The 27,676-nt window shown below is 42.8% G+C and overlaps 1 protein-coding gene across 3 annotated transcripts in view; it reads left to right on the top strand.

Annotated features, from left to right (window-relative positions):
• The window catches only part of helz (helicase with zinc finger), a 242,759-nt gene that overhangs the window by 183,129 nt on the left and 31,954 nt on the right, over nt 1-27,676 (top strand). For all 3 annotated transcript variants that reach the window (XM_068003894.1, XM_068003893.1, XM_068003895.1), the window contains 5 exons: nt 15,932-16,127; nt 18,100-18,182; nt 20,929-21,427; nt 23,732-23,960; nt 25,765-26,272. In XM_068003894.1, coding sequence (XP_067859995.1) covers nt 15,932-16,127; nt 18,100-18,182; nt 20,929-21,427; nt 23,732-23,960; nt 25,765-26,272 — 1,515 coding nt within the window. The remainder of the gene's footprint in view (nt 1-15,931; nt 16,128-18,099; nt 18,183-20,928; nt 21,428-23,731; nt 23,961-25,764; nt 26,273-27,676) is intronic.

Genomic DNA, 27,676 nt, shown 5'->3' with positions numbered 1-27,676 from the left:
GGGAATTGGGTGAGCAGTAGAGAATGATTATTTTAGTGGAGAAATGAGAGGGATGGAATAAGGCGAGGTGTTCAAAGGAGGAGAAGGTGCCAAAGGATAAGGGAGACAGACCAGGGTGAATTTGGTGATCAGGGCCACACCGCCACTATGCATGATCCGAGACAGAGTGTCAGCAAGTGTCATTACCAATTCTGTCCTGACATGTATACACACATGTGTGCACACTTTTCCAGCAGGGACCACTGGGTGGTGACCTTGAGTGGAACCCCTGGCTGTGTTTTTCCCAGCTCAGCCTGCCGATTGGCCAACATGCAGATTATATTTTAACCAGTGAGTCAATTCCTCCTGCTTTTCTAGTCTGTATACTTTAGACATTTACTAGAGGCTTCCACTGACAGATTATTTTCGCACTGTCAGTTTTGGTTACTAAACTATAACTCATGGGTAGAGCCACCGAAAGAATTGTCTTGAATTTGAGTGTGTCCATTTTTCTGGTATATTGTAAGTTTGTTGAATTACATAAACTTGAATTTATTTAAGATAAGGGATATGAATTGTCATTCTTCGTATCCAGTGACAATTTGGAACACTCAACAGGAATGTTGAGGTCTGTTTTAGCAAAAAAAAAACTTCCCTACATAGGGCTTGTGATGTACTTCATTCTCCAGCAGATCTCCTTCTGCACCAACATGATACCTCGATTTTTATACACTCATGGTGATTTCTTAAAGTCAGATGATCAAATTATTGTAGTACTTAATGGTGGTTTGGTGCTATGTGCCCGTATCCCCTGTGATTTCACAGTCTATGAAACTGTCACGTATACCGTGGCCACTCCTGTTACATCAACGTCCCAGCAGTCTATGTTGCAAACTGTTCACGTGGTTCATCACAAAACAAATTGTACAAACAGTTGTTCAAGAACAAGTGAAAGGGAAAAGTGTAGAGCAGCGGAAAGAAAGTGTACTTTAGGCATGACGGATAAAATAAAAACTAGAAAGCGTAAGGCGATTAACCCAGCATCAAAGCTGTGGCAGGGGGTTGGGAACCTGAGCAGGGAGACGGAGGAAAGCGTGTCAGGAAGGTATGGAGTAAAAGGTAAAGTGTTAAAAGAGGAAAAAGCAGGAACTAAGTGTCACAAAACATATTTGAAAGTTCTTTATCTGAATGCACGTAGCATTCGTAACAAAATGGACAAGTTAACGGCACAAATAACTACGTATGGGTATGATCTTGTGGCCATTACAGAAACATGGCTGCAGGGTGACAACGACTGGGAATTAAATATGCTAGGGTATTTAACAATCAGGAAGGACAGGCAGGAAGGAAGGGGAGGTGGGGTGGCTATGTTAATAAAGGAAGGAATCACTGTAATACAGAGAAATGATATTGGGACAAAGGATCAGGAGAATGAAACAGTTTGGGTAGAGATAAGGAATAATAAGAGGAAAAAAAACACTAGTGGGCATAGTATATAGGTCTCCTAATAGTTGCAACTCTGCTGGAAGAAGTATTAATCAGGAAATAGTCGAGGCATGTAATAAGGGAACAGCTATAATTATGGGAGATTTTAACTATCATATTGACTGGACAAATCAAATTGGGCAGGGCAGCCTTGAGGAAGAGTTTATTGAGTGTATTAGGGATGGATTTCTTGAGCAGTATGTAACTGATCCTACAAGGGGGCAAGCAACCTTGGACCTGGTCCTGTGTAATGAGCCAGGATTCATTAATAATGTCCCAGTTAAGGATCCCCTTGGAATGAGTGACCATAACATGGTTACATTCCATATCCAATTAGAGGGTGAGAAGGTTGGTTCTCAAACAAGCGTACTGAGCTTGAATAAAGGAGACTATGATGGTATGAGAGCGGAATTGATTAAAGTGGACTGGGAAAATAGATTGAAGGGTAAGACGGTACATGAGCAGTGGTGTTCATTTAAGGAGTTATTTTACAACTTTCAAAAAATATATATTCCACTGAGGGAAAAAAGGGTGTAAAAGAAATGACAGCCATCCGTGGCTAAGTAAAGAAATTAAGGATAGTATCCGACTAAAAACAAGGACATATAAGGTAGCCAAACTTAGTGGGAGGATAGAAGATTGGGAAGTCTTCAAAAGACAGCAAAAAGTAACTAAAGGATTGATTAAGAAAGGGAAGATAGATTATGAAAATAAATTAGCAAAAAGTATAAAAACAGATAGCAAGAGTTTCTACAGTTATATAAAAAGAAAAAGGGTGGCTAAGGCAAACGTAGGTCCCTTAGAGGATGAGACCGGGAAATTAATGGTGGGAAACATGGAGATAGCAAAAATGCTGAACAAATATTTTGTTTCAGTCTTTACGGTAGAGGACACTAAGAATATCCCAACACTGGACAAACAGGGGGCTCTAGGAGGGGAGGAGCTAAATACGATTAAAATCACTAAGGAATTGGTACTCAGTAAATTAATGGGACTCAAGGCGGATAAATCCCCTGGACCTGATGGCTTACATCCCAGGGTCTTGAGGGAAGTGGCAGTAGGGATTGTGGATGCTTTGGTAATAATTTTCCAAAATTCTCTGGACTCAGCAAAGGTCCCGGCAGATTGGAAAACTGCTAATGTAACACCCTTATTTAAAAAGGGTAGTAGGCAGAAGGCTGGAAATCATAGACCAGTTAGCCTAACGTCTGTGGTGGGTAAAATTTTGGAGTCTATTATTAAGGATACAGTAGCGCAACATTTGGATAAACATAATTTAATAGGACAAAGTCAGCATGGCTTTACGAAGGGGAAGTCATGTATGACAATTTTGCTTGAGTTCTTTGAGGACATAACATACAGGGTGGATAAAGGGGAACCGGTGGACGTAGTGTATTTAGACTTCCAGAAGGCATTCGACAAGGTGCCACATAAAAGATTATTGCTCAAGATAAAGAATCACTGGATTTGGGGGTAATATTCTGGCATGGGTGGAGGATTGGTTATCTAACAAGAAGCAGAGAGTTGGGATAAATGGTTCATTCTCGGACTGGCAACCAGTAGCCAGTGGTGTTCCGCAGGGGTCGGTGCTGGGTCCCCAACTCTTTACAATCTATATTAACGATTTGGAGGAGGGGACCGAGTGTAACATATCAAAGTTTGCAGATGATACAAAGATGGGAGGGAAAGTAGAGAGTGAGGAGGACATAAAAAACCTACAAGGGGATATAGACAGGCTGAGTGAGTGGGCGGAGATTTGGCAGATGCAATACAATATTGGAAAATGTGAGGTTATGCACTTTGGCAGGAAAAATCAGAGAGCAAGTTATTATCTTAATGGCGAGAAACTGGAAAGTACTGCAGCACAAAGGGATCTGGGGGTCTTAGTGCAAGAAAATCAAAAAGTTAGTATGCAGGTGCAGCAGGTGATCAAGAAGGCCAACGGAATGTTGGCGTTTATTGCTAGGGGGATAGAATATAAAAACAGGGAGGTATTGCTGCAGTTATATAAGGTATTGGTGAGACCGCACCTTTTTTTTTATTCGTTCACGGGATGTGGGTGTCGCTGGCAAGGCTGGCATTTATTGCCCATCCCTAATTGCCCTTGAGAAGGTGGTGGTGAGCCGCCTTCTTGAACCGCTGCAGTCCGTGTGGTGACGGTTCTCCCACAGTGCTGTTAGGAAGGGAGTTCCAGGATTTTGACCCAGCGACAATGAAGGAACGGCGATATATTTCCAAGTCTGGATGGTGTGTGACTTGGAGGGGAACGTGCAGGTGGTGTTGTTCCCATGCGCCTGCTGCCCTTGTCCTTCTAGGTGGTAGAGGTCGCGGGTTTGGGAGGTGCTGTCGAAGAAGCCTTGGCGAGTTGTTGCAGTGCATCCTGTGGATAGTGCACACTGCAGCCACAGTGCGCCGGTGGTGAAGGGAGTGAATGTTTAGGGTGGTGGATGGGGTGCCAATCAAGCGGGCTGCTTTATCTTGGATGGTGTCGAGCTTCTTGAGTGTTGTTGGAGCTGCACTCATCCAGGCAAGTGGAGAGTATTCCATCACACTCCTGACTTGTGCCTTGTAGATGGTGGAAAGGCTTTGGGGAGTCAGGAGGTGAGTCACTCGCCGCAGAATACCCAGCCTCTGACCTGCTCTCGTAGCCACAGTATTTATATGGCTGGTCCAGTTAAGTTTCTGGTCAATGGTGACCCCCAGGATGTTGATGGTGGGGGATTCGGTGATGGTAATGCCGTTGAATGTCAAGGGGAGGTGGAGAGACTCTCTCTTGTTGGAGATGGTCATTGCCTGGCACTTATCTGGCGCGAATGTTACTTGCCACTTATCAGCCCAAGCCTGGATGTTGTCCAGGTCTTGCTGCATGCGGGCTCGGACTGCTTCATTATCTGAGGGGTTGCGAATGGAACTGAACACTGTGCAGTCATCAGCGAACATCCCCATTTCTGACCTTATGATGGAGGGAAGGTCATTGATGAAGCAGCTGAAGATGGTTGGGCCTAGGACACTGCCCTGAGGAACTCCTGCAGCAATGCCCTGGGGCTGAGATGCTTGGCCTCCAACAACCACTACCATCTTCCTTTGTGTTAGGTATGACTCCAGCCACTGGAGAGTTTTCCCCCTGATTCCCATTGACTTCAATTTTACCAGGGCTCCTTGATGCCACACTCGGTCAAATGCTGCCTTGATGTCAAGGGCAGTCACTCTCACCTCACCTCTGGAATTCAGCTCTTTTGTCCATGTTTGGACCAAGGCTGTAATGAGGTCTGGAGCCGAGTGGTCCTGGCGGAACCCAAACTGAGCGTCGGTGAGCAGGTTATTGGTGAGTAAGTGCCGCTTGATAGCACTGTCGACGACACCTTCCATCACTTTGCTGATGATTGAGGAATACTGCATACAGTTTTGGTCTCCATTCTTAAGAAAAGACATACTTGCTCTCGAGGCAGTGCAAAGAAGGTTCACTCGGTTAATCCCGGGCATGAGGGGGCGGACATATGAGGAGAGGTTGAGTAGATTGGGACTCTACTCATTGGAGTTCAGAAGAATGAGAGGCGATCTTATTGAAACATATAAGATTGTGAAGGGGCTTGATCGGGTGGATGCGGTCAGGATGTTCCCAAGGATGGGTGAAACTAGAACTAGGGGGCATAATCTTAGAATAAGGGGCTGCTCTTTCAAAACTGAGATGAGGAGAAACTTCTTCACTCAGAGGGTAGTAGGTCTGTGGAATTTGCTGCCCCAGGAAGCTGTGGAAGCTACATCATTAAATAAATTTAAAACAGAAATAGACAGTTTCCTAGAAGTAAAGGGAATTAGGGGTTATGAGGAGCAGGCAGGAAATTGGACATGAATTTAGATTTGAGGTTATGATCAGATCAGCCATGATCTTATTGAATGGCGGAGCAGGCTCGAAGGGCCGATTGGCCTACTCCTGCTCCTATTTCTTATGTTCTTATTTTCTTATGATCTGGATTAAGACAGCCGGAACACATTTCAAGGTCTTCTGAGCCTTCACTTGGGGTTGGCTTGGCTTTCTGAAATTTAAGTTCCAAAGATTCCATTGCCTACCTTGCATTTGCATAATAATTTCTGATTGCAGCCAAGGGAACCTAAAGCTGCCAACAAATTGCATTATAAGTGATTAAATAGATCTAGATCTTTCAACAAAGAAAGCACCACTTACTATGTGATGTATGATAACTAGCTCCTCCTGAATGTAATCTGTATTCCCCAATTATGGAGCAAAATTCACTGAAATATTTTGCGTTTGACTGTAACATTTGCTTGAACAATGCTCACGCGTCAATTGGAAGTCGGGTGGAAAATCTTTCTATAATAAGCAAAATTGCCTTTGTCGGTTTGCATAGCCCAGTACCTTGAACGGCAGGCTACCTTTACACTGATGCAGTCTGGCAGGCCTTATCTGTAGAACTGAAAAATGAAGTGACACAATATAATGCCAGAATATGCTAGAATGGTTTATTAAAGTAGTGCACAGAAGAAACTCTGCTGAAAATGTTTGAAGCAATTTGAATTTTACGCTTTATAGTGAACTATGGTTTATTTTCCCTCCAATTTCATCTCCCCTGAAGTTGCTGTGTCATGCTGGATAGACGCCAACAGCCCTCCAATACATTACCTAGTTGGCCATCCTTTGGGTTTGAGCTTCAATGGGGAGCATCAGCAAGCTATTCAGTTGTGAACGCATCACAGCCAAACCCAATCCACTCCTGGAGTCATAGAATCATACAGCACAGAAGGCGGCCATTCACCCCTGATCCATCAAATCAGGTTCTTTATCTGAATGCGCGCAGCATTTGTAATTAGACAGATGAATTGACGGCACAAATAGAAACAAATGAGCATGATCTCGTGGCCATTACAGAGACGTGGTTGCAAGGTGACCAAGGTTGGGAGCTAAATATTCAGGGTTATTTAACATTTCTGAAGGATAGGAAAAAAGGTAAAGGTGGTGGGGTAGCTCTGTTAATAAAGGATGAAATTGGTATAATAGTGAGAAATGATCTTGGCTCAGAAGATCAAGATGTCGAATCAATTTGGGTGGAGGTAAGAAATTACAAGGAAAAGAAATCATTGGTGGGAGTAGTATATAGGCCCCCGAACAGTAGCTTCACTGTAGGGCAAAATATTAATCAGGAAATAAAGGGGGCTTGTAAAAATGGTAATGCAATAATCATGGGCGATTTTAACTTTCACATAGATTGGACAAATCAAATTGGCAAAAATAGCCCTGAGGAGGAGTTCATAGAGTGTATTAGGGACTGTTTCTTAGACCAATACGTCGGGGAACCAACCAGGGAACAGGCCATTTTGGATCTGGTAATGGGTAACGAAACAGGATTAATTAATTATCTCAAAGTAAAGGATCCCTTGGGAAGCAGTGATCGTAACATGATAGAATTTCACATCCAGTTTGAGAACGAGGATCTTGGGTCTGAAACTACTGTATTAAACTTAAATAAGGGCAATTATAAAGGAATGAGGGTGGAATTGGCTAAAGTGGACTGGGTAAATAGATTAGATGGTATGATGGTGGATAAGCAGTGGCAAACATTTAAAAAGATATTTTATGACTCGCAACAAAAATATATCTCTGTGCGGAGGAAAGACTCCACAAAAAGGGTGAACCAACAATGGCTAACTAAGGAAGTCAAGGATGGTATCAGGTTAAAAGAAAAAGCATACAACATGGCAAAGATTGCTGGTAAGCCCAAAGATTGGGAAAACTTTAAAAACCAGCGAAGGATGACTGAAAGAATAATAAAGAGGGAGAAAATAAATTATGAGTGTAAACTAGCAAGAAATATAAAAACTGACAGTAAAAGCTTCTACAAGTATATAAAAAGGAAGAGGGTAACTAAAGTAAACATTGATCCCTTGGAGGATGAAAAAAAGAAATGGCAGATGATTGAACAGATATTTTGTATCTGTCTTCACAGGAGAAGACACTAATAACATACCAATGATAGTAGAAAATCAAGGGGCAAAGGGGAGGGAGGAACTAAAAACAATCACTATCGCTAGAGAAAAAGTACGAGGTAAACTAATGGGTCCAAAGGCTGACAAGTCCCCTGGACCTGATGGCTTGCATCCAAGGGTCTTAAAGGAAGTGGCTACAGAGATAGTGGATGCATTGGTTGTAATCTTCCAGAATTCACTAGATTCTGGAAAGGTCCCAGCGGATTGGAAAACCCCAAATGTAACACCCCTATTCAAGAGGGGAGTGAGACAGAAAGCATTTAGCCTAACATCTGTCATTGGGAAAATGCTAAAATCCATTATTAAGGAAGTAGTCGCAGGACATTTGGAGACTCATAATACAATCATGTCTGACAAATTTATTAGAGTTCTTTGAGGAAGTGACGGACAGGGTGGATAAAGGGGAACCAATGGATGCAGTATATTTGGATTTCCAAAAGGCATTCGATAAGGTGCCACATAAAAGATTACTGCACAAGATAAAAGCTCATGATGTTGGGATAATATACTGGCATGGATAGAGGATTGGCTAACTAACAGAAAACAAAGAGTCGGGATAAAAGGGTCATTTTCAAAATGACAATCTGTAATTAGTGGGGTGCCGCAGGGCTCAGTGCTGGGGCTTCAACTATTTTCATTATATATCACTGACTTGGATGAAGGAACAGAGTGTCTTGTGGCCAAATTAGCTGATGATACAAAGATAGATGGAAAAGCAAGTTGCGATGAGGACACAAAGTGTCTGCAAAGGGATATTGACAGGTTAAGCGAATGGGCAAAAATTTGGCAGATGGAATGTAATGTGGGAAAATGTGAAGTCATCCACTTTGGGAGGAAAAATAAAAGAGCAAAATATTATTTGAATGGAGAAATACTACAAAATGCTGCGGTACAGAGGGATCTGGGTGTCCTCGTACATGAAACACAAAAAGTCAACATACAGGTGCAGCAGGTAATCCGGAAGGCAAACGCAATATTGACCTTTATTTCTCGAGGGATGGAATATAAAAGCAGGGAAGTTATGCTACAACCATACAGGGTGCTGGTGAGACCACATCTGGAGTACTGCGTACAGTTCTGGTGCCCTTATTTAAGGAAGGACATACTTGCATTGGAGGCAGTTCAGAGAAGGTTCACTAGGTTGATTCCGGGTATGGAAGGGTTGTCTTATGGGGAAAGATTGAACAGGTTGGGTCTATACTCATTGGAGTTTAGAAGAATGAGAGGAGATCTTATTGAAACATACAAGATTCTGAGGGGACTCGATAGGGTAGATGCTGAGAGGATGGTACCCCTCATGGGGGAATCTAAAACTATGGGACATAGTCTCAGAATAAGGGGTCGCCCGTTTAAGATGGAAATGAGGAGGAATTTCTTCTCCCAGAGGGTTGTGAATCTATTGAATTCTTTACCCCAAAAAGCTGTGGAGGCTGAGTCATTGAATACATTCAAGGCTGAGTTGGACAAATTTTTGATCAGCAAGGGAGTCAAAGGATATGGGGAAAGGGCGGGAAAGTGGAGTTGAGGTAAAAATCAGATCAGCCATGATCTCATTAAATGGCAGAGCAGCCTCGAGGGGCCGAATGGCCGACTCCTGCTCCTATCGCATAAAAACACCCTCCCGCAGGTGTCACTGGCTAGCATTCAGGAAGAGAGGACCTCCCTTACCTCTGCTGCTGCCCCGACCAGGATCAACTCATTCAGCATCGACCCAGGGATTGAATTTGGGTTCTATCTTAGGTGATTGGCAAAAGAACCAAAGGCGATGTGAGGAAAAACTTTTTTACACAGCGAGTAGTTATCAGCTGGAATGCGCTGCCTGAAAGGGTGGTGGATGCAGATTCAATCATGGCTTTCAAAAAGGAATTGGATAAATATTTGAAGATAAAAAATTTGCAGGGCTACGGGGAAAGAGTTGGGGAATAGAACGAACTAGATTGCTCTTACAAAGAGCTGGCACAGGCTCAATGGGCCGAATGGCCTCCTGTGCTGTAATGATTCTCTGATTTGCTTGTATGGCTGAGCCTCGCTATACAGTGGATTTACTCACAGCTGTAATTTTCAATCTCCTTCCCAACCACAAGTAAGCATGCAGGCACAGGTTTACCTGTTGCCTGACCCTGTTAAATACATCTCGCTACCTCCGGTAACTTATACATAATGTAAATTTTAAAAGTATTTTCCCCTTTATCAGTCACAGGGTTCTTTTCCAAAATTGTCATACCTGAAACCGTCCACTTGCCTTTTCAGAAATCTGCAGGGAGCTCTCACCACAAAAAAAAACATTTCACCAGTTTTTAACCAAAATTCATCAGTATCTTCCCCTTCTTCAGTTATCAGGTTCCGCTGATTTTTCCACAGATGGCTCTCCTGATAGCTCATTGACACAAGGTCCTATAAGCAGCAGATAAGATAAATGACTTTTTTTATTCGTTCACGGGATGTGGGCGTCGCTGGCGAGGCCAGCATTTATTGCCCATCCCTAATTGCCCTTGAGAAGGTGGTGGTGAGCCGCCGCCTTGAACCACTGCAGTCCGTGTGGTGACGGTTCTCCCACAGTGCTGTTAGGAAGGGAGTTCCAGGATTTTGACTGTTTTTGGTGGCATTGGCCAGGACATTCGGAGAGCTACCTGCTCTACGCTGAATTCTTTTATGTCCACCTGATCAGGCAGTCAAGACCTCAGTTTAACATCTCATCCAAAAGATAGCTCCTCTGACAAAGCAGCACCCCCTCAGTACTGCACTGAGGTGCCAGCCTAGATTATGTGCTCAAGCCCATAGAGGGGCTTGAACACACTCAGATGTAAGAGTGTTACCAACTGAGCCAAGCCAACAGTTATAATACATACTAAGAATTCAGTTCAAAAGGAAGTTCATTAAAGGTGTTCAGATGAATTATTGTTTTTCATTTATGTCCTCTGGATTTTGTGGAATCTGTTGGTTAGCTTCCTAACGAGTAGGAAATTTCATCACTCATCAAAGTGAGGGATTTTAGTATTGGGATTTGGAACATTTTTCATTTTGAGCGCCTAATGTCAGTATTAAACACTCAGATATAGCATGGATTGGATGCAGAATAAAACTTCCACTGCTCTACCTGAGCAATGTGGCCAAGCTCTGAAGAGCGCCCTTTAGTGCACCAGTGTGACATTTCCACTTCCTGCAACAACCATCCTAATTGAGTGAGATTGACACTTTAGTGCCAGGTTTGTGCTGTGGACTCTTGCTCCTTCAGAACGGGGAGGAGTCTGCACAAACTCATTTCACCAAGCACAGTCATACCCAGCAAACAGTGGACACTTTCATCCCATCACCATGCGCTGGATTTGAAGCCATGCGCTAATCTGCTGCCCACCTCTGTATACGATAGGAATTGAATGATAAATTGTACAATAAGTCTGAACTCTTGGAACATAACTTAGTGAATTATGAGTACATGGTTATTCAAGTCTATAACATTTAGCAGAATACAAACAGTATTTGAGAGGGATGGAGGGCTTGGTTGATGTGTAATTGAAGGTAAAAGGTTAGGATATTTTTGGGGGATAAAATGCAGATTCAATAACTATTTTTGTTTTTTTGACCATCTATCATGAGGTGCAAGTTTAAATGGAATCATCGATGTACTTCTCACAATCACTCTGCAATGCAATCCAATTTGAGTGAGATGACAGAAACCATTGATGTTTGTGGATACTAATCTAGAGAGATCAGGGAGTTGCCTGGTCCGATCCCAGGTCTGTCCTGAGTTATCTAATTGTAACTGGAGCTGCAGTGGGAACACCACCGTTGATTTCAGGATCTCTGGACTTGTGACAGGGAGTGGGGGGAAATTGTTGCGGGTTCCCACTGTGGTTGCTATCCTCTAATTTAAACGCCCCCCCCCCCCCCCCCCCCAGTTCTCGCTGGAAATTCATGTACGTTGGTATCGGGTGGGGAGAGGATGGGCTTCTGTTGTCATGCCTGTAACAGTTGAACAGCCCACCAACACTCCTGCCTCTGCTCTGCTCTGATAGCCTTGTTGATGAAGCAGCAGTGATAGCTGGGTCCTGTGGGACCATTCCGCAGCAAGGGTCAGAACCTTTAGAGACAGGACGGTAAGAAAACCGGAAAAGTTCAGGGAACGGTCTGAATTGATGAATTCCTGCTGATCAGTGCTGCGGAGTAACTGAGGTTAAAAATGATTATGTTGAAATGAGTGAGAAAAGGCTGGATTATCTGATTGTTTATTGACTTGGTGCTAGTAGTGCAAGGATTTTTTTTTTATATTCGTTCATGGGATGTGGGCGTCGCTGGCGAGGCCAGCATTTATCAAAACTGGTTCAATGTGGCCCAGTACTGACGGCCTCCTGGTTCCAAATATGTTAAAATGCGAGGAGATTTCCAAACAGTGTTGAGAATATTGTTGAATGGAGTTGTATTGCTTCAGCAGAATAGTCTTCACGTTGTGTACTTACGCTATTGGTACATGAAATACGACTTTATGTGCAGTTCAGTACCAGTGCAGAGAAGTTCAAAAAATTTAAAATATGGAAGTAACCAAGATTAATTACATGGTTGACTGATCTATCTCCATGTGTAGTCGAGGTTAATACTTTGACTTTTTGAGATTTTTCAGCCCATTTGTTTTAGTACCACAGTGAATTCATTAAACAAAGCTGTGCAGTTTATCACTTCACTGCCAATGTAAATCATATTTTTATCAGGTCTGGAGCAGAAATCAAGTTGCATAAAAAGCCTGGTGTAGACAAATATAACTTCCCTGCAAAGATGCGGGAAAGAGGTGAAATTCAGAAAGAATTGTGAAATGAGGGAACTGAGTTCGACAGATTTTGGGAGGAGAAATCCCTTTTCACTCTGGGTTCAAACCCAACAGAGGCTGATGAGATAAAAGTATCTCCTCAGCCTGCTGGTTGTAAGCGTTCCTGTGTTGTGATTAAAATGCTCCTGTTAATGTCGTGTCACCAACATTTCAGCAGCCATGTGGCACTCTAATCGTACTGATGTGGGGTGGAGGGGTAAATTGAGATTTTTTTTAAAGCGAGATACATCAAAATAAGTTTGCAACTTTAAAATTAAAACAAGTATCACTCTAAAAGGTGAAAATTCCAAATGGCAGAAACAAACATGCATTGCTCAAGGATATAGAGGCATCTGAGCGGGTGCAAAAAAGATTCACAAGGATAATATCAGAACTGAGAGGTTATCCTTATCAGGAAATGCTGAAGAAGCTGGGACTCTTTTCTCTAGAAAAGAGAAGACTGATGGGTGACCTGACCTTTCTTTAAGATAATGACAGGGTTTGATAGGGAAGACGTGGAGAAAATGTTTCCACTTGGGAGTCCAAAACTAGAGGTCATAAATATAAAATAGTCGCTAATAAACCCAATCGGGAATTCAGGAGAAACTTCTTTACCCAGAGAGTGGTAGAATGTAGAACTCACTACCACAAGGAGTAGTTGAGGCGAATGGCATAGATGCATTTAAGGGGAAACTAGATAAGCACATGAGAGAGAAAGGAATAGAAGGGTATCCTGATAGGGTTAGATCAAGTAGGGAGGGAGGAAGCTCATGTGGAGCATAGACCAGTTGGGCCGAATGGTCTGTTTCTGTGCTGTAGTTTTATTGTAACTTGATGTAACCCTTTCTCCCTCATCACATCGTCAGCTGCTGAAATTTCTGGACACTGCACCTGTTGACTACCACTGGTTTCCTCACCAACATGTTTTGCTAGGAAACAGTCATTTATAGTATCAACAAATCTTTCAGCTGATTTGCCCTCTACACTACATGGTTCACCATTGGACCATTGAATGCCAGGGAAATTAAAATCAGCCATAATCTATATGTTCCCTAATCCAGATGCTTGGACACCGCAGGACTGTATAATTAACAAAAGGAACCAGATCACGATTTGACTTAATTTTTATTTGTACACATTTTAGTTTGATTGGACTATTTGTATTCATGGTGCCTACTTGTAGTGATATTTTGTCCCGGTGACATTGGTCCAGTTGAAAATAGTCTTAATCCAGATGCTTTAGTAATATTTGCCCAAAATGCCTCGTCACAAAAGGCCCCTTGTTCTGATGGCCTATAACAAGTGCCAGTGATTAATTTGGAACCATGGGCTTGAACCAATTGAATCCAAATAGCTTCAGCTGTAGCTAGTGCGCTAAAATAATCCCTTTCTACAGGTTTTCATTAAATAATACAGCTACACCTCTTTTCTATCCTACTCTTATCTTTCCTGAAACCCTTATAATTTTAAGGTGGATTTCTGCTCCATCGTTTAAATCCAATCATGTATCAGAAATACCTATAATGTCTAATTTCTGTAATGCTTCACAAGACTGAGGTTCTCGTATTTTATTTCTGATACTTCTTGCAATAACATAAAAGTGTTTTAAGAGTCTATATACTGGCGGTTTAAGATCTTTTGCCCTTGTACCTTTGATCTTGACCTTTGGCTATAGAATCATAGAATGATACAGCACAAGAGGAGGCCATTCAGCCCATCGTTCCTGTGCCGGCTCTTTGAAAGAGCTATCCAATTAGTCCCTTTACCCATATCCCTGCAAATTTTCCCCCTTCGTAATTATCCAAATCCCTTTTGAATGTTCCATTCTGGTTAACTTCCCTAAAGGAGCTGCATACAGAATTATTTTGTATAATTCTTAGCTCAATTAGTTTAAATCCTCCCCATAAGCTGCTTCAATATTTTCTGCCAATCTCTGACATGGGGACCATCCTTCCTGAAAAAAAAAAGCTTACCTTCCCCATGGATAGTCCTCCAGCTGTTGATGAATGCCATCCTCTTGCACAGATCTTCCAGTTGCACGTTGAGTCCAATGATACAGCTATTCCTTTCAGAAAGTTGACTCAATATTATCATTTTTGCACCTTTGTCCCGTAATGCTTTTATCAATCGTTTGTAGTTCTCCTGTAAGAGGATAGACTTTTTTATCCATAATGTCACTTTGTACCTAAATGTAGTGCATCCACAGTTCCAGATCTCTCACCTTTCATTAGGTTGTCCTCTCTGTCTGGTAGATGCTTCACCCTGGCTCCTGGAAAACATAGGCTCTGGACTTACCTCTACAGATGCATGCTGTCCATGCGCCTCACAATGGAATCACTGATGAGGAGAGCATACCACCCTACCTGTTTGTCTGCCTTTGCCTTAGCCTTCATCTTGGTTGTTCTCCCTTTCTTCCATGCAGCTTTACTCCTCCTAGAGGGGTGGGTCATACTGGAAGGTGAGGCTATATCGGTAATGCTGGTGTTGATGATTGGAGTATCGCTAGGTCGTTGAGCACTGCAAATTTGTTAGCTGACAACTTACAATCAACAGTGGAGAAAGAACCAGACACTTTAATTGGGGATTCTGATTTACTTGTTGTCTTGTTTAAGAAGTGATCACAATTTACCAGGTATGTAACCCCTGCTTCTTCAGATAGCAGATCTCCTGCTTAAGAGATAAATACTATGGCTACAAGAGCAGGTCAGAGGCTGGGTATTCTGCGGCGAGTGACTCACCTCCTGACTTCCTAAAGCCTTCCCATCATCTACAAGGCACAAATCAGGAGTGTGATGGAATACTCTCCACTTGCCTGGATGAGTGCCGCTCCAATAACACTCAAGAAGCTCGACATCATCCAGGACAAAACAGCCCGCTTGATTGGCACCCCATCCACCACCCTAAACATTCACTCCCTTCACCACCGGCGCACTGTGGCTGCAGTATGTACCATCCACAGGATGCACTGCAGCAATTCGCCAAGGCTTCTTCGACAGCACCTCCCAAACTCGCGACCTCTACCACCTAGAAGGACAAGAGCAGCAGGCACATGGGAACAACACCACCTGCACGTTCCCCTCCAAGTCACACACCTTCCCGACTTGGAAATATATCGCTGTTCCTTCATCGTCGCTGGGTCAAAATCCTGGAACTCCCTACCTAACAGCACTGTGGGAGAACCTTCACTACACGGACTGCAGCGGTTCAAGAAGGTGGCTCACCACCACCTTCTCAAGGGCAATTAGGGATGGGCAATAAATGCTGGCATTGCCAACGACGCCCACATCCCACGAACGAATAAAAAAAAAGCTCCATACATTTAGCACAAGTGAAAGTACCAAATGCCTCGTCTCACCTCCTTTCCCCAAGGTTACCTTAAAAGTGTACATGATGCACACCTTGCACTGCAGATGCCCTCCACCCTTCTGGGTCCTGGAGATAGCCATGGCGATATCAATTGTAACAAACAGGAGTTATGTGAAAACAGACGCACAATCATATCACAGTGGATCCATATATACAATAATACTTCCCCTTGCATGTTTAACATGATTTTTCCCTGACTTTCACAGTAAACCAGGAATTGATGGAGTGCCATCAAACATCACAGGAACTTGGTGTTTTCAATGTGCTGTTGTTAATCTGGATTGCCTGTCCTTGCAGGTTCCTTGGCCTAGTTACCAAGGCCGTTTTGCAGTTGATCCTCGCATTATGAGCCATCAAGCAGCTATGGCGTACAACATGAACTTGTTGCAGGCACACGGTCGTGGATCTCCCATCCCCTATGGTCTTGGCCATCATTCCCCAATTGGACCAGGGCAGCAACATCCAGAGAAGGAGCACGAACAAAACAGAACAGGTGAGATTCTTTGTTTGGTTTAGTGCTAGAACTGTACTGTATACCACTGATTTACTTTCAAATGCATTAGGGTTATTGTTCCCCTTCTGCCTTGGCTTTTATTAAACTAAGCACACAATCAAACAATGCATTGCCTACGTAACAGGAGCATTAGGGGCTGCTGTCAAAAGATTTTGTCACATAAAATTATACTCTTTGGAAGAATGAGTGTTTTAGTACTCTGGAAACTCAGGAGTGATGGTAGCTGTTCACAAGCATGACCACTTTCTTCAGGGAGATCATTGTAGATCTAATGTTTTTTTGAAAACTGTTATTAACAGTGCATCAGAAAATGCTGTGTGCAATTTTCAGTCTATTTTTATTTTAAAAACGAATGTTAGATAGTCCTATTAGATCTATTTGAATAAATATTTCTTGGGAAATTTCAACAGAAGTATGTTAATTCTTGAGGGTGCAAACAGTTGTGAAGTCTGGATACTCCGGGTGGTTATAGACTAACAACAGCAACTCCATTTATATAGCATCTTCAACGTAGGAAACTCCCCAAAGCGCATCTCACAAGAGAAACTGATACCAAGCATTAATGGACGAGATGACCAATTGGCCTTGAGAAGGTGGTGGTGAGCCGCCACCTTGAACTGCTGCAGTCGGTGTAGTGAAGGGCTGGGACCTTGGGCTGGAGGAGGTTGCAGCGATAGGGCAGAGAGAGGCCTTGGAGGGATTTTTAAATGAAGACAAGGATTTTGAATTTAATGCATTGGAAGACAAGGAGCCAATGGAGGTCAGTGAGGACAAATGTGATAAGCAAGCAGGACAAGATTGAGCAGAAGAACTTCCACGAAGTTGGAGTTTGTGTCGGGTGGAGCTCAGGAGACCAGTAAGGAGCGAATTGGCAAAGTCAAGTCTGGAGATAGCAATGGCATGGTTTAGGTTTACAGTGGTAGTGAAGTAAGGGCAGAGGCAAGCAAAGTTGTGATGGATATTGGGTTTGAAGCTCAGCTCGGGTGAACAGGGCACAGGTTGTACGCTAGTAGGTCCAGCCGTGTCAGCAGGGATAGACTCATCAATGATATGGAATTTTGGTGGGAGTTGAATAAAATGGCTTCAGTCTTCCCATTATTCACTTCAAGAAAGTTCTGGTTTATCAACTACTTTCTCACACAAGCAGTCTAACAATACACAGGGTCAGTGCAGAGGTAGAGCTGGGCGTTGTCAGCATATATCTGGAAACTGACTGCATGCCTATCGACCATGTCGCCGAGTAGCAACATTTAATGAGAAAAAGGAGGGGACCAAGAACAGAACCAGGGAATACATTGGAGAAGACTGCAGGGCTGAGCGGAGAAGCCATTGCTGGCTACGTTGGGACAGGTGGGAGTGGAAGTACGTGAGGGAAATTCCTTGGCTGTGAACCACAGCAGAGAGACAGGAGGGGGATGGAGTAGTTGATCATGTTGAACACCGCAGAGAAGTTAAGGAGGACGAATAATGCACAATCATAAAAGATGTTGTTGATGTCTTTGACCAAGAAAATCTCAGTGCTGTCAGCAGGGTGGAACATAAGGACATAAGAAATAGGAGCATGAGTAGGCAAACGGCCCCTCGAGCCTGCTGCGCCATTCAGTAAGATCATGGCTGCTACACTGAAGGGAATTGAGCAAGGAATTGTGGGATAGGGGACCACAGAGTTGGCTGACAATGCAATCGAGGAAGGGGGCGGTGGGAATTGAGATGGGGTTGTGGTGGGCTTTTTTAAGGAGAATGGACAGTAAATAGCATTGTTGATGTGTTGTTTAGTAATACAATGGTTGAAATTACAGAATTATCCTGGAAACTGTAACACTTGGCGGGAAGAATCTGGTGTAAAAAGCCGCTCTTAATACAAAATGCATAGGTTTATAATGTGTAATTTATGATAAACACTTGATTGTTTTATATAAAAGTTATAACTTTTTTTGCAAAAAAATTCCAGCAAAAAGTGAGGGCAGTGCAAGAACTGAACAAAATAGGCTTCAAACTCCTGAGAAGAAGTCACCTGACTCCAAAGAGAAACAGGTATGTGTGTGATTTTGTACAAGAGCCTGAAACACTCTTATTTGATTCTCCATGAAAATTGTAAAGACAAAGAACCAAGCTTGGAGGTTGATGGAATAAAAAGGATCTTTGTATGTCTTATTATTATGATATAAGTGGAACTCTTAAAATGGATGCAGTTATGGGGAAATAAGACCGGCCACATTGTTCACAAGTAATCCTTCGTTAAATTGGGGGTGGGTGGGGGGCATTAAGGAAATTGCAAGCGCAATCCAGCTCAAAAGTAATTTTCAGTCAAAAAGCAAATTTGACTCTCCTGTAAATCCTTGGGTTCTATATTTTTTGTGTGTACTACCTTCAATTGAGAATTTGTCTGCTTTGTACTGAGTCTCTCAATTTGTGCGCCAAGGAATTTTTTTCCTTTTATCGTGCACATAAAGATAAAGTGGTCACAGTTGGAGGGTGTTTGTATCCAAGGTTTGAGGAAGCATTGCTCAGAGTTCCATTTTCTCTAAAGGATGCAAAATTATATGAGGCTTTTTGTGTTGGGTGCAGGAGAGGGCAACTCAGTCTGACTTGAGTACCAGGAATAGATCAGCCCTGACTTTGATCAGGAATATTTCATCAGATTGGTGACATGGCGTGTAGAATTCTGGGGTAGGGACCCTCAGAAAAGTCAATTAATATAATGCCCTGTATGGTGGAGCAACTGTTTGGAATTGTAGATAAGTTTTGTTATTGGAGAATGAGAATAAATGGTGGACCAACTGACACAACACACATGCTTATTATGTTCCACTGTGTTGTAGGCACTTGTCTTCATTTCTACCTTCTGCAGCCTGCCTGACATCCACAAGGAGAGCAATGGTACAGGAGACTGGGGTTTTCAAATAGCAGACGGGATTTTTATTTGTGACATTGCCATGTAATTGCCATTCCCTCAGTTCAGGAAAGGTAGAGATTCCTCATCGTCTCGTAATGGATGACCATTCGGCCCATCTTAAATAATCCATCCAGAAACATCCTAAATCCCCCCTTTTATCGTGCTCAATTATTTCTTAAATAATTCCAGGGGCTTTCGCCTTCAGTACTCTGGAAGTCTATTCCATACATTGATTGCTCTGTATGAAGAAGAATTTCCTGATGTCAATCCTAAAATTACCTTTTACTAGCTTGAACCTGTGCCTCCTTGTTTTATTCCCACTATTTGAATTAAATATTCTAGAATTACTTTTTCCATATTGTATACCTCTATAACACCACCTCTCAGGCACCTCCTTTCCATGCTGAAAAGTCCAAAGCTCTTCAGTTTCATAAATGTAATTAGGAAATGTGAATCCTTTGTCCAATCAAACCTTTACTTTATCCGTGTAAAATGTACTAAACTGCTTTGAGACTTCCAAATAAAAGCAGTTTTGTAGACTTGGAGCGGAAAACCAGTTACATGAAGTATTATTAGACTTACGGGAAGATTTTCAACTTGCTGCCCAGATGTAAAATTGATATTGAGGATCGGTTGCTTGTTGTAGAAACCACCCGCTGTCCATTTTCATTGTTTTCATTGATTCGCAACGCCACTTTTACGCCCGAGCAGCAAGTTGAAAATCTGCTCCATAGTTTACATAAGAATATGAGAAATAGGAACAGGAGTGGCCCAGATGGCCCCTCGAGCCTGTTCTGCCATTCAATCTAGTGAACCTTCGTTGCATCCCCTCTAAGGCAAGTATATCTTCCCTTAGGTAAGGAGACCAAAACTGTACACAGTACTCTCGGTGTGGTCTCTTCAGAGCCCTGTGCAATTGCAGCAAGACCTCCTTACTCTTATACTCCACAACCGCCTTGCAATAAAGGCTAACATACCATTTGCCTTCCTAATTGCTTGCTGTACCTGCATGTTTTAGAGCTTCAAACCAGTACAACTGGTAAGAAATCAAAGTGGTGTGCAGATTCTACATGTGCAATTTTTGGTTGACTGTCTGTACGGGGACATTTGGAAAACAGATGAGTGATAGAAAGGGATGCAGACCATGAATGAAATCGCCCACAGAGGAGGTGAGAAATTGTGCCACAGTGTTAGAATATTGATCCCTGGACCAGGCAGCCTGGGTTTAAATTCTCTTAGCAACTGACATGGTCACCCTGGCTTCACTTGGGGGATGATTTTGCCAAACCCAGCTAGATCTTGGAAAGGAGGAAACTCATTCAGTTGGGAGGGTCTGTGTATTGCACCCCACACGTAATGTCAATGGTTGAGGAATGGCATTCAAGTTGACTGTGATTATAGTCGCACAGAGTTCCAATAAAGATGGGGGTGCGTTTAATTTGGGGTCACAAAAGGCAACTGAGTACATTTTATGTTGAAAAAAAATGTTGAATTCGTATAATTAAGAAAGAACCAGTCCAGGAAATATTTCACTTTTTCTTCCTCCATTGTCTTAGTCATCTGAAGAGGAAGGAATCCATTGTTTGTGATTATCAAACTGGTTGATATAGAATCATTTGTTCAAAATTTTTCTTGTATTTTTCACTATGTTTCACTGTTTTCTGAAAACTGGATTTTTAAGCTGACAAATTTACTTTGGATATTAAACACTGATGTTACCAAAATATTTTTAGGCTGTCGCAATTTTGTCATTTTTTTAAAACAAAAATGAAACTATTGCGGCTTAACCCTAATGATCTGTTTCTGTGAGTTAATGGTTACATTTCTGGATGATGCTTGTATTTTTATCCTGCATTGTGACTGGTGTTCTTTGCTCTTAATTAGGCGGACCCTGAGTTGCTGGCACAGAACAGAAGCCCTGAGTCACACTCCAATTTAGGCTATCCCATTTCTAGATTTCACCGAAAGGACAATCTTAGTCAAAGGCAGCTAAATTTCCATCTCGCTTCTTCGCATCCACCACCTGCACCTTACCATCACCCTTCTAATCGACAGTTCCCTCATCAGCCCCCGGTACCTAGGCAACCGTATCCAGTACAACAACATCAACTGCCACAGCAACATAACCAATTGCCACAGCAACAGCCATCGCAGCTCTCTCCTGCTTTTCCGCAAGCTCCCAACCACGCTTTCTTTCCTACTTCCCATTCTCACCCATCTCAGCATTCCCCAAACACCGAAAACGTGTGTCCGGATCAGCCTCTCTCCGGTCTGGAAGGACTGAACCCACTGAGGTCAGTTCCACACTTCAACGCACCCCATAATCGCCCATTCAATTTCATCGAAGACAATACCTCAGGACCCGGGATGGGGGAAATTTTAGGTAAGCAACTTTTGCAGGGTTGGAGGGGGTGGTGGCAGCGGTGGGTGAATCTCCAGCAAAGAGGTTAAAACTTGTAACAGCATCCAGTATGTTTTTAAAATTCTATATACAATGCACAATCTGATGAGAAAACTTTACCTGGAGAATTGATGTAACTTGCTTGCTTCAGTAATTTCAGGGTGTGGGAGCTTGAAACTGGGATCCTTCATGAATTGGTCAGTGTAAAATGTTGAGGATTGAGAAAGCTTTAAGGGAGCTCCAGCTAACTTCTGCTTTGTGCACCAAACACTCGTACAACATTAATTTCCTTGCATTCCTAAATTTGTATTATTCTACCTAAATAGCCAAAAAATAAGTTTCACGGTGAGTGCCTTCCACCTACTGAGAAGCAGCCAGCTTACTGCTTTGGAGAAACCAGCAGCAGCTTTTCCACAACTCATAACTGTACCTTATAGCTGCTGTATAAAATGCATAAGTGCTATAGGTGTCGATGTAAAGTGGGTTGATTTTTAATTGAAAGTGCTCTCTGGAAGGGTAGGAGGAAGCATAAAGCAGAACTCTAGGACTTCTTTGTAATTTCAGCCAGGAATGTATGAAGATGTGATCTAGTGACAAAAGCCTACCAACAGCTCTCCTCTGCAGCAATCAGTGGTTGCACTCAGTAAATTCAAAGTGTACTCTTTGAAACTATTTTTATGCTACATGTACCTTTAAAAGTGCCCAGACTCACCGAAAGAAGTCATTCTCAAAAGTGCCTCTGGAGAGGCAATATACACATTGGCCCTGAAGATGCAGTCTGCCATCTGGTCTGTTGTAGGCACTTAGCTGTGCCTTAACAGACTGTTCAGTGTAGTTTCTCGTTCCCTGGGCTGTATGGACCTTGGTCCAGTGACCAGAATATAAAGTCACAAATCATCTTTTTCACATACTTGACTAATAAATACAGCATTAGTATGTGAAAATTATCAGAGGAGTTCACGCTGGGAACTAGATTTTGGAAGAGTATTCTGTGTGTCGAACAGAAGTTTGGAACCTGGAGTTTTACTTTCAAATTGGAGGTTATCGCACTTGTACTTTTGGGTCAGAGATGAATTTTTACCTGGCAACCTTGGAAGTTTTTAACTTGAACTGTTGAAAAACCAATCCTGTACTTGCACAGGCATAAGAGTTTATTCTGTGTTCATCTGTCCTGCATAAATCTGTTGTTGGTGTACCCAAAATCTGGTATGAGAATACTATCAAAAAATAAAACACGCAATCATAAATCCTGTATGTGCTTCACTAGAGTCTACCGATGACTGTTTTGCTGATTGGTGCCATGGTTTAAGAAATGCTTGCTCTCAATCGGTATCTCTTTTAAAGATCAGTTGTAAAAATTGTTAACTTAAACATTCTAGTGTGCGTAATGACCTTAATTGTTCAAACAATACTCCAGGACTTGAGCCCATAATCTAGGCTGACACTTCAGTTGAGTACTAAGGGATAGCTGGATTGTTGGAGGTGCTACCTTTTGGATGAGATGCTAAACCAAGACCCTGTCTTACTGCTCTGGTAGACTTAAAAGATTCCATGGCACTATTCGGAGAAGAACAGCGAGTTCTCTGTGTCCTGGCCAACAGTTCTCCCTCAACCAACATCATCAAAAACAGATTATCTGATCATTCATCTCATTTGCTGTTTGTGGGACCTTGCTGTGCACAAGTTGGCCTACTTAACACTGACTGCACTTCAAAAAGTAATTAATTAAATGTGAAGCACCATAGGATGTCCTGAGGACTTAAGTGCTATATAAATACAAGTTTTTCATTTATTCAGGATGTGTCTGGAAAGAGTTACCAAGCCCAACATTGGGAGTTGGATTAAAATCTGTGAGACTGTAGTTTTCAGGATGTTTAATACTGTGTTCCAATTCAGAATTGCTTGGCGTAGTAATTGTTTTGTAACACCCTGGTGCTCTATTTACTTGGTGGAATAGATTCCACAACACCGTCAGCCGCAGGCAAACTAACTAACGTGTAGATACCAGTTCTTCCCTCAATGATTGGGAAAGGACTGTGCAGGCATAGTGATCAGAAAATAGTCACTGGTCTGTAGAGACAGCATGAATGCTCAAAACCAGAAAATTTGTAACTGGCACTACAGGTGGTAAACACATGGCTACTGATTTCTATGGCGTAACGGTCAACAATTAATTTGACTTTCAATACTGATCAATATTTGAATGATTTCAGTAACTTATGGTCAGCAAAGATGTCAGCTGACACTTTGATCTCAGTTTGTTTCAATCCTTGGTTTCGCTTGTAGATTCATTACATACCAACACAGCTGAAGATCTCATGAGACAGCATTCAAGAATTCATCAATGGAATGAACATCCTGACTATGTCAATACAGGGAATCCATCATATCCTCATCAACTGCAGCAGCTCGCTCACCCACCCCAGCAGCAAGCCAGGTATTCACAACATGCTCTCAAAGGGCAGTGGAAGCACGGCAATAATCCTGAAGAAGAAAATGGGCCGACATATCAACGGTAATGCCTTAACTGTAATGCATTAAAGCATTTTGAGGTTTGGTACTGGTGTTTGAACAACTGTTGAACCGTTTTAGAAACTTCTACCTTAGTGTTAATGCAGAGGGAGCTACCTTTTTTTTTATTCATTCATGGGATGTGGGCGTCGCTGGCGAGGCCAGCATTTATTGCCCTTGAGAAGGTGGTGGTGAGCCGCCTTCTTGAACCGCTGCAGTCAGTGTGGTGAAGGTTCTCCCACAATGCTATTAGGAAGGGAGTTCCAGGATTTTGACCCAGCGACGATGAAGGAACGGCGATATATTTCTAAGTCGGGATGGTGTGTGACTTGGAGGGGAACGTGCAGGTGGTGTTGTTCCCATGTGCCTGCTGCTCTTGTCCTTCTAGGTAGTAGAGGTCGTGGGTTTAGGAGGTGCTGTCGAAGAAGCCTTGGCGAGTTGCTGCAGTGCATCCTGTGGATGGTACACACTGCAGCCACGGTGCACCGGTGGTGAAGGGAGTGAATGTTTAGTGTGGTGGATGGGGTGCCAATCAAGCGGGCAGCTTTGTCCTGGATGGTGTCGAGCTTCTTGAGTATTGTTGGAACTGCACTCATCCAGGCAAGTGGAGAGTATTCCATCACACTCCTGACTTGTGCCTTGTAGATGGTGGAAAGGCTTTGGGGAGTCAGGAGGTGAGTCACTTGCTGCAGAATACCCAGCCTCTGACCTGCTTTTGTAGCCACAGTATTTATATGGCTGGTCCAGTTAAGTTTCTGGTCAATGGTGACCCCCAGGATGTTGATGGGGGATTCGGCGATGGTAATGCCGTTGAATGTCAAGGGGAGGTGGTTAGACCTATCGAGGGGTTCCCCAGAATGAGGCCTACTGTGGCTTGTACTGAAGTATTTGTTTGGAAAGGGCGGCCAAGTGTAAAATTGAAAATAAAACATAAAACCAACATCTTGCCGCTAGGTAGCTGGTGGCTTGATTTGGGGTACATAATTTGTGTACAAAATTATGAGGGGCCCAGATAGAGTAGATAGGAAGTACCTGTTTCCCCTAGCGGAGAGTTCAAAAACTAGAGGACATAGATTTAAGCTGATTGGCGGAAGGATTAGAGGGGACGTGAGGAAAAACTTTTTTACCCAGAAGGTGGTGGGTGTATGGAATTCGCTGCCCAAATTGGTGGTAGAGGCAGGGACCCTCAACTCTTTTGAAAAGTACCTGGACCTGCACCTAAAGTGCTGTAAGCTGCAGGGCTACGGACTGGGTGCTGGAAGGTGGAATTAGAATGGGCACCTGGTTGTTCTTCGAGCCGGCGCGGACACAATGGGCTGAATGGTCCCCTTCTGTGCTGTATCTTTTCTATGGGTCCAAGGTCATTTTTGCATTTCCAAATTTAGGCACCAAAGCCTCAGCTTCGCATTGGTTTCTGGTAGCAATACTTGGACAAAAATATATCAAGTTCCTGCTCCTCATCTTGGAAATGCATTAATCTAGAGGTTAGTCACACACACACACATATAGTAAAACTTGCGTGACCTCCAGATTGGTGCATTTTCCAGTGGAACTTTATATATATGTATAGTATGTAAAAACGTATATGTAATTGGACCAGGGTTCTCACTCCTGATTGCTTTGCAGCGACCCCCGCTGGAAGTTCATGTGCGTAGCTATCGGACAAAGATTGTAAGAAATTAAATTGATACTTGACAATTAATCTATTTTTGCAACTAAAATCATTAACAACAAAGTTAACCAGCAGCAATTAAAGATTGGGAGTAAACGAAATAGATAGGCAATAATTTGTATTCTCTTCCTTTTAGATTCCCAGGTTTGTTAAGAGAGATGCCATCTTCAGATCAGACTGAAAATAAAGAACTTACTGAGATGCCCCTGCAGTCCCGATTGTTGCAATACAGACAGATTCAGACCAGAAATCCCCCTGCACATCTTCCTACGGCTAATACAAATCACAACAGCCAGTATCCAAATTTGAATGACACTAATCCTTCCCTTGAATCCATCAACAACCCTGGCTTTCAGCAGCTGCCTCAGCAACAGGTGTATAATCCTGCATATCCAATACCTTCAGGACACACGCCACCACCTTCTTCAAAGTACCTGCAGCCCGAGGGCTCATGGACGCTTACCGGCATGCAACAGAATCATCTGCTGGGGCAAAGTATGCCGTATGGCGTTTCACAGTTGCCTCACAGAGCAGAACCACATCCCATAATGTCTCTACAGCACCAACAAAACAGTAGAGAGGACTCATTTCACCCAATCTCTTCTCGGACAGTATCTATTTCTTCGCTTCACAGCATAGAAAAGGTAAGGTTCCTTTTGGAATTGCATCTAACCTGATCTTCATTGATACAAACATTTGCCTTTCCCATCTCTAGTACAGTTAGTAAGTCTGCATTAGAGCATTATTCATAATGTCCTCGTGACTGATCCTTTTTATGTACTACTATAAATTTTAGTTGTACTATCTCGAGTTGATTTTCACAAGCTGGTTATAAAGTATTGTCGCCTTCTCATGGAACCTCATCTGTTTGGAGTGATCATCAGAAAATAGGATTGTATTTGAGGACTGTGTAGATATAGACAGGTTAAGTGAGTGGGCAAGAAGGTGGCAGATGTAGTATGTGGGGAAATGTGAGGTTATTCACTTTGGTAGGAAGAATAGAAGAACAGAATATTTTTAAAACAGTGAGAAACTATTAAATGTTGGTGTTCAGAGGAAATTGGGTGTCCTTGTACACAAAACACAGGAAGTTAACATGCAGGTACAGCAAGCAATTAGGCAAATGGTATGTTGGCCTTTATTGCAAGGGGTTGAAGTCTTGCTGCAATTGTACAGGGCTTTGGTGAGACCTCACCTCAAGTACTGCGTACAGTTTTGGTCTCCTTACCTAAGGATATACTTGCTTCAGAGGCGATGAGAGATTGAGTAGAATGGGCCTGTACTCTCTGGAGTTTAGAAGAATGAGAGGTGATCTCATTTAAACATATAGGATTCTGAGAGGGCTTGACAGGGTAGATGCTGAGAGGCTGTTTCCCCTGGCTGGAGAGTTCAGAACTAGGGGTCATAGTCTCAGGATAAGGGGTCGGCCATTTGGGACTGAGAGGAGGAGAAATTTCTTCACTCGGGGTTGTGAATCTTTGGAATTCTGCACCCCAGAGGGCTGTGGCTCCTCAGCTGTTGAGTATATTCAAGATGTGGAAATGCCGGTGATGGACTGGGGTTGACAATTGTAAACAATTTTACAACACCAAGTTATAGTCCAACGATTTTATTTGAAATTTACAAGCTTTCGGAGGCTTCCTCCTTCCTCAGGTAAATGTCAGGAACTCCTCGAAGCCTACGCATTTATAAATCACAGAACAATACATGGTGATTACAGATAGTCTTTGCAACTGCCCGTTGCCAAGGCAATCACCGTGTTCAGACAGAGAGGTGTTACCTACAGAGCCCCCGAATATACAGTGAACAAAAAAAAACAAACAAACAAACAAACAAACAGAGGCAGAAACATCCGGAAGGCAGAGAAAGCCAGCAAATGACCCGTTATATTAAAAACAGATAGCTTTTGTTTGCTGGTGGGCTTACGTGTAGCGTGACATGAACCCAAGATCCCGGTTGAGGCCGTCCTCATGGGTGCAGAACTTGGCTATCAATTTCTGCTCGACGATTTTGCGTTGTTGTGTGTCTCGAAGGCCGCCTTGGAGTAC

This window comes from Heptranchias perlo, chromosome 23 (genome assembly GCF_035084215.1).
Source record: "Heptranchias perlo isolate sHepPer1 chromosome 23, sHepPer1.hap1, whole genome shotgun sequence".
Lineage (NCBI taxonomy): Eukaryota > Metazoa > Chordata > Chondrichthyes > Hexanchiformes > Hexanchidae > Heptranchias > Heptranchias perlo.
This window is presented reverse-complemented; position numbering and strand designations above follow the sequence as displayed.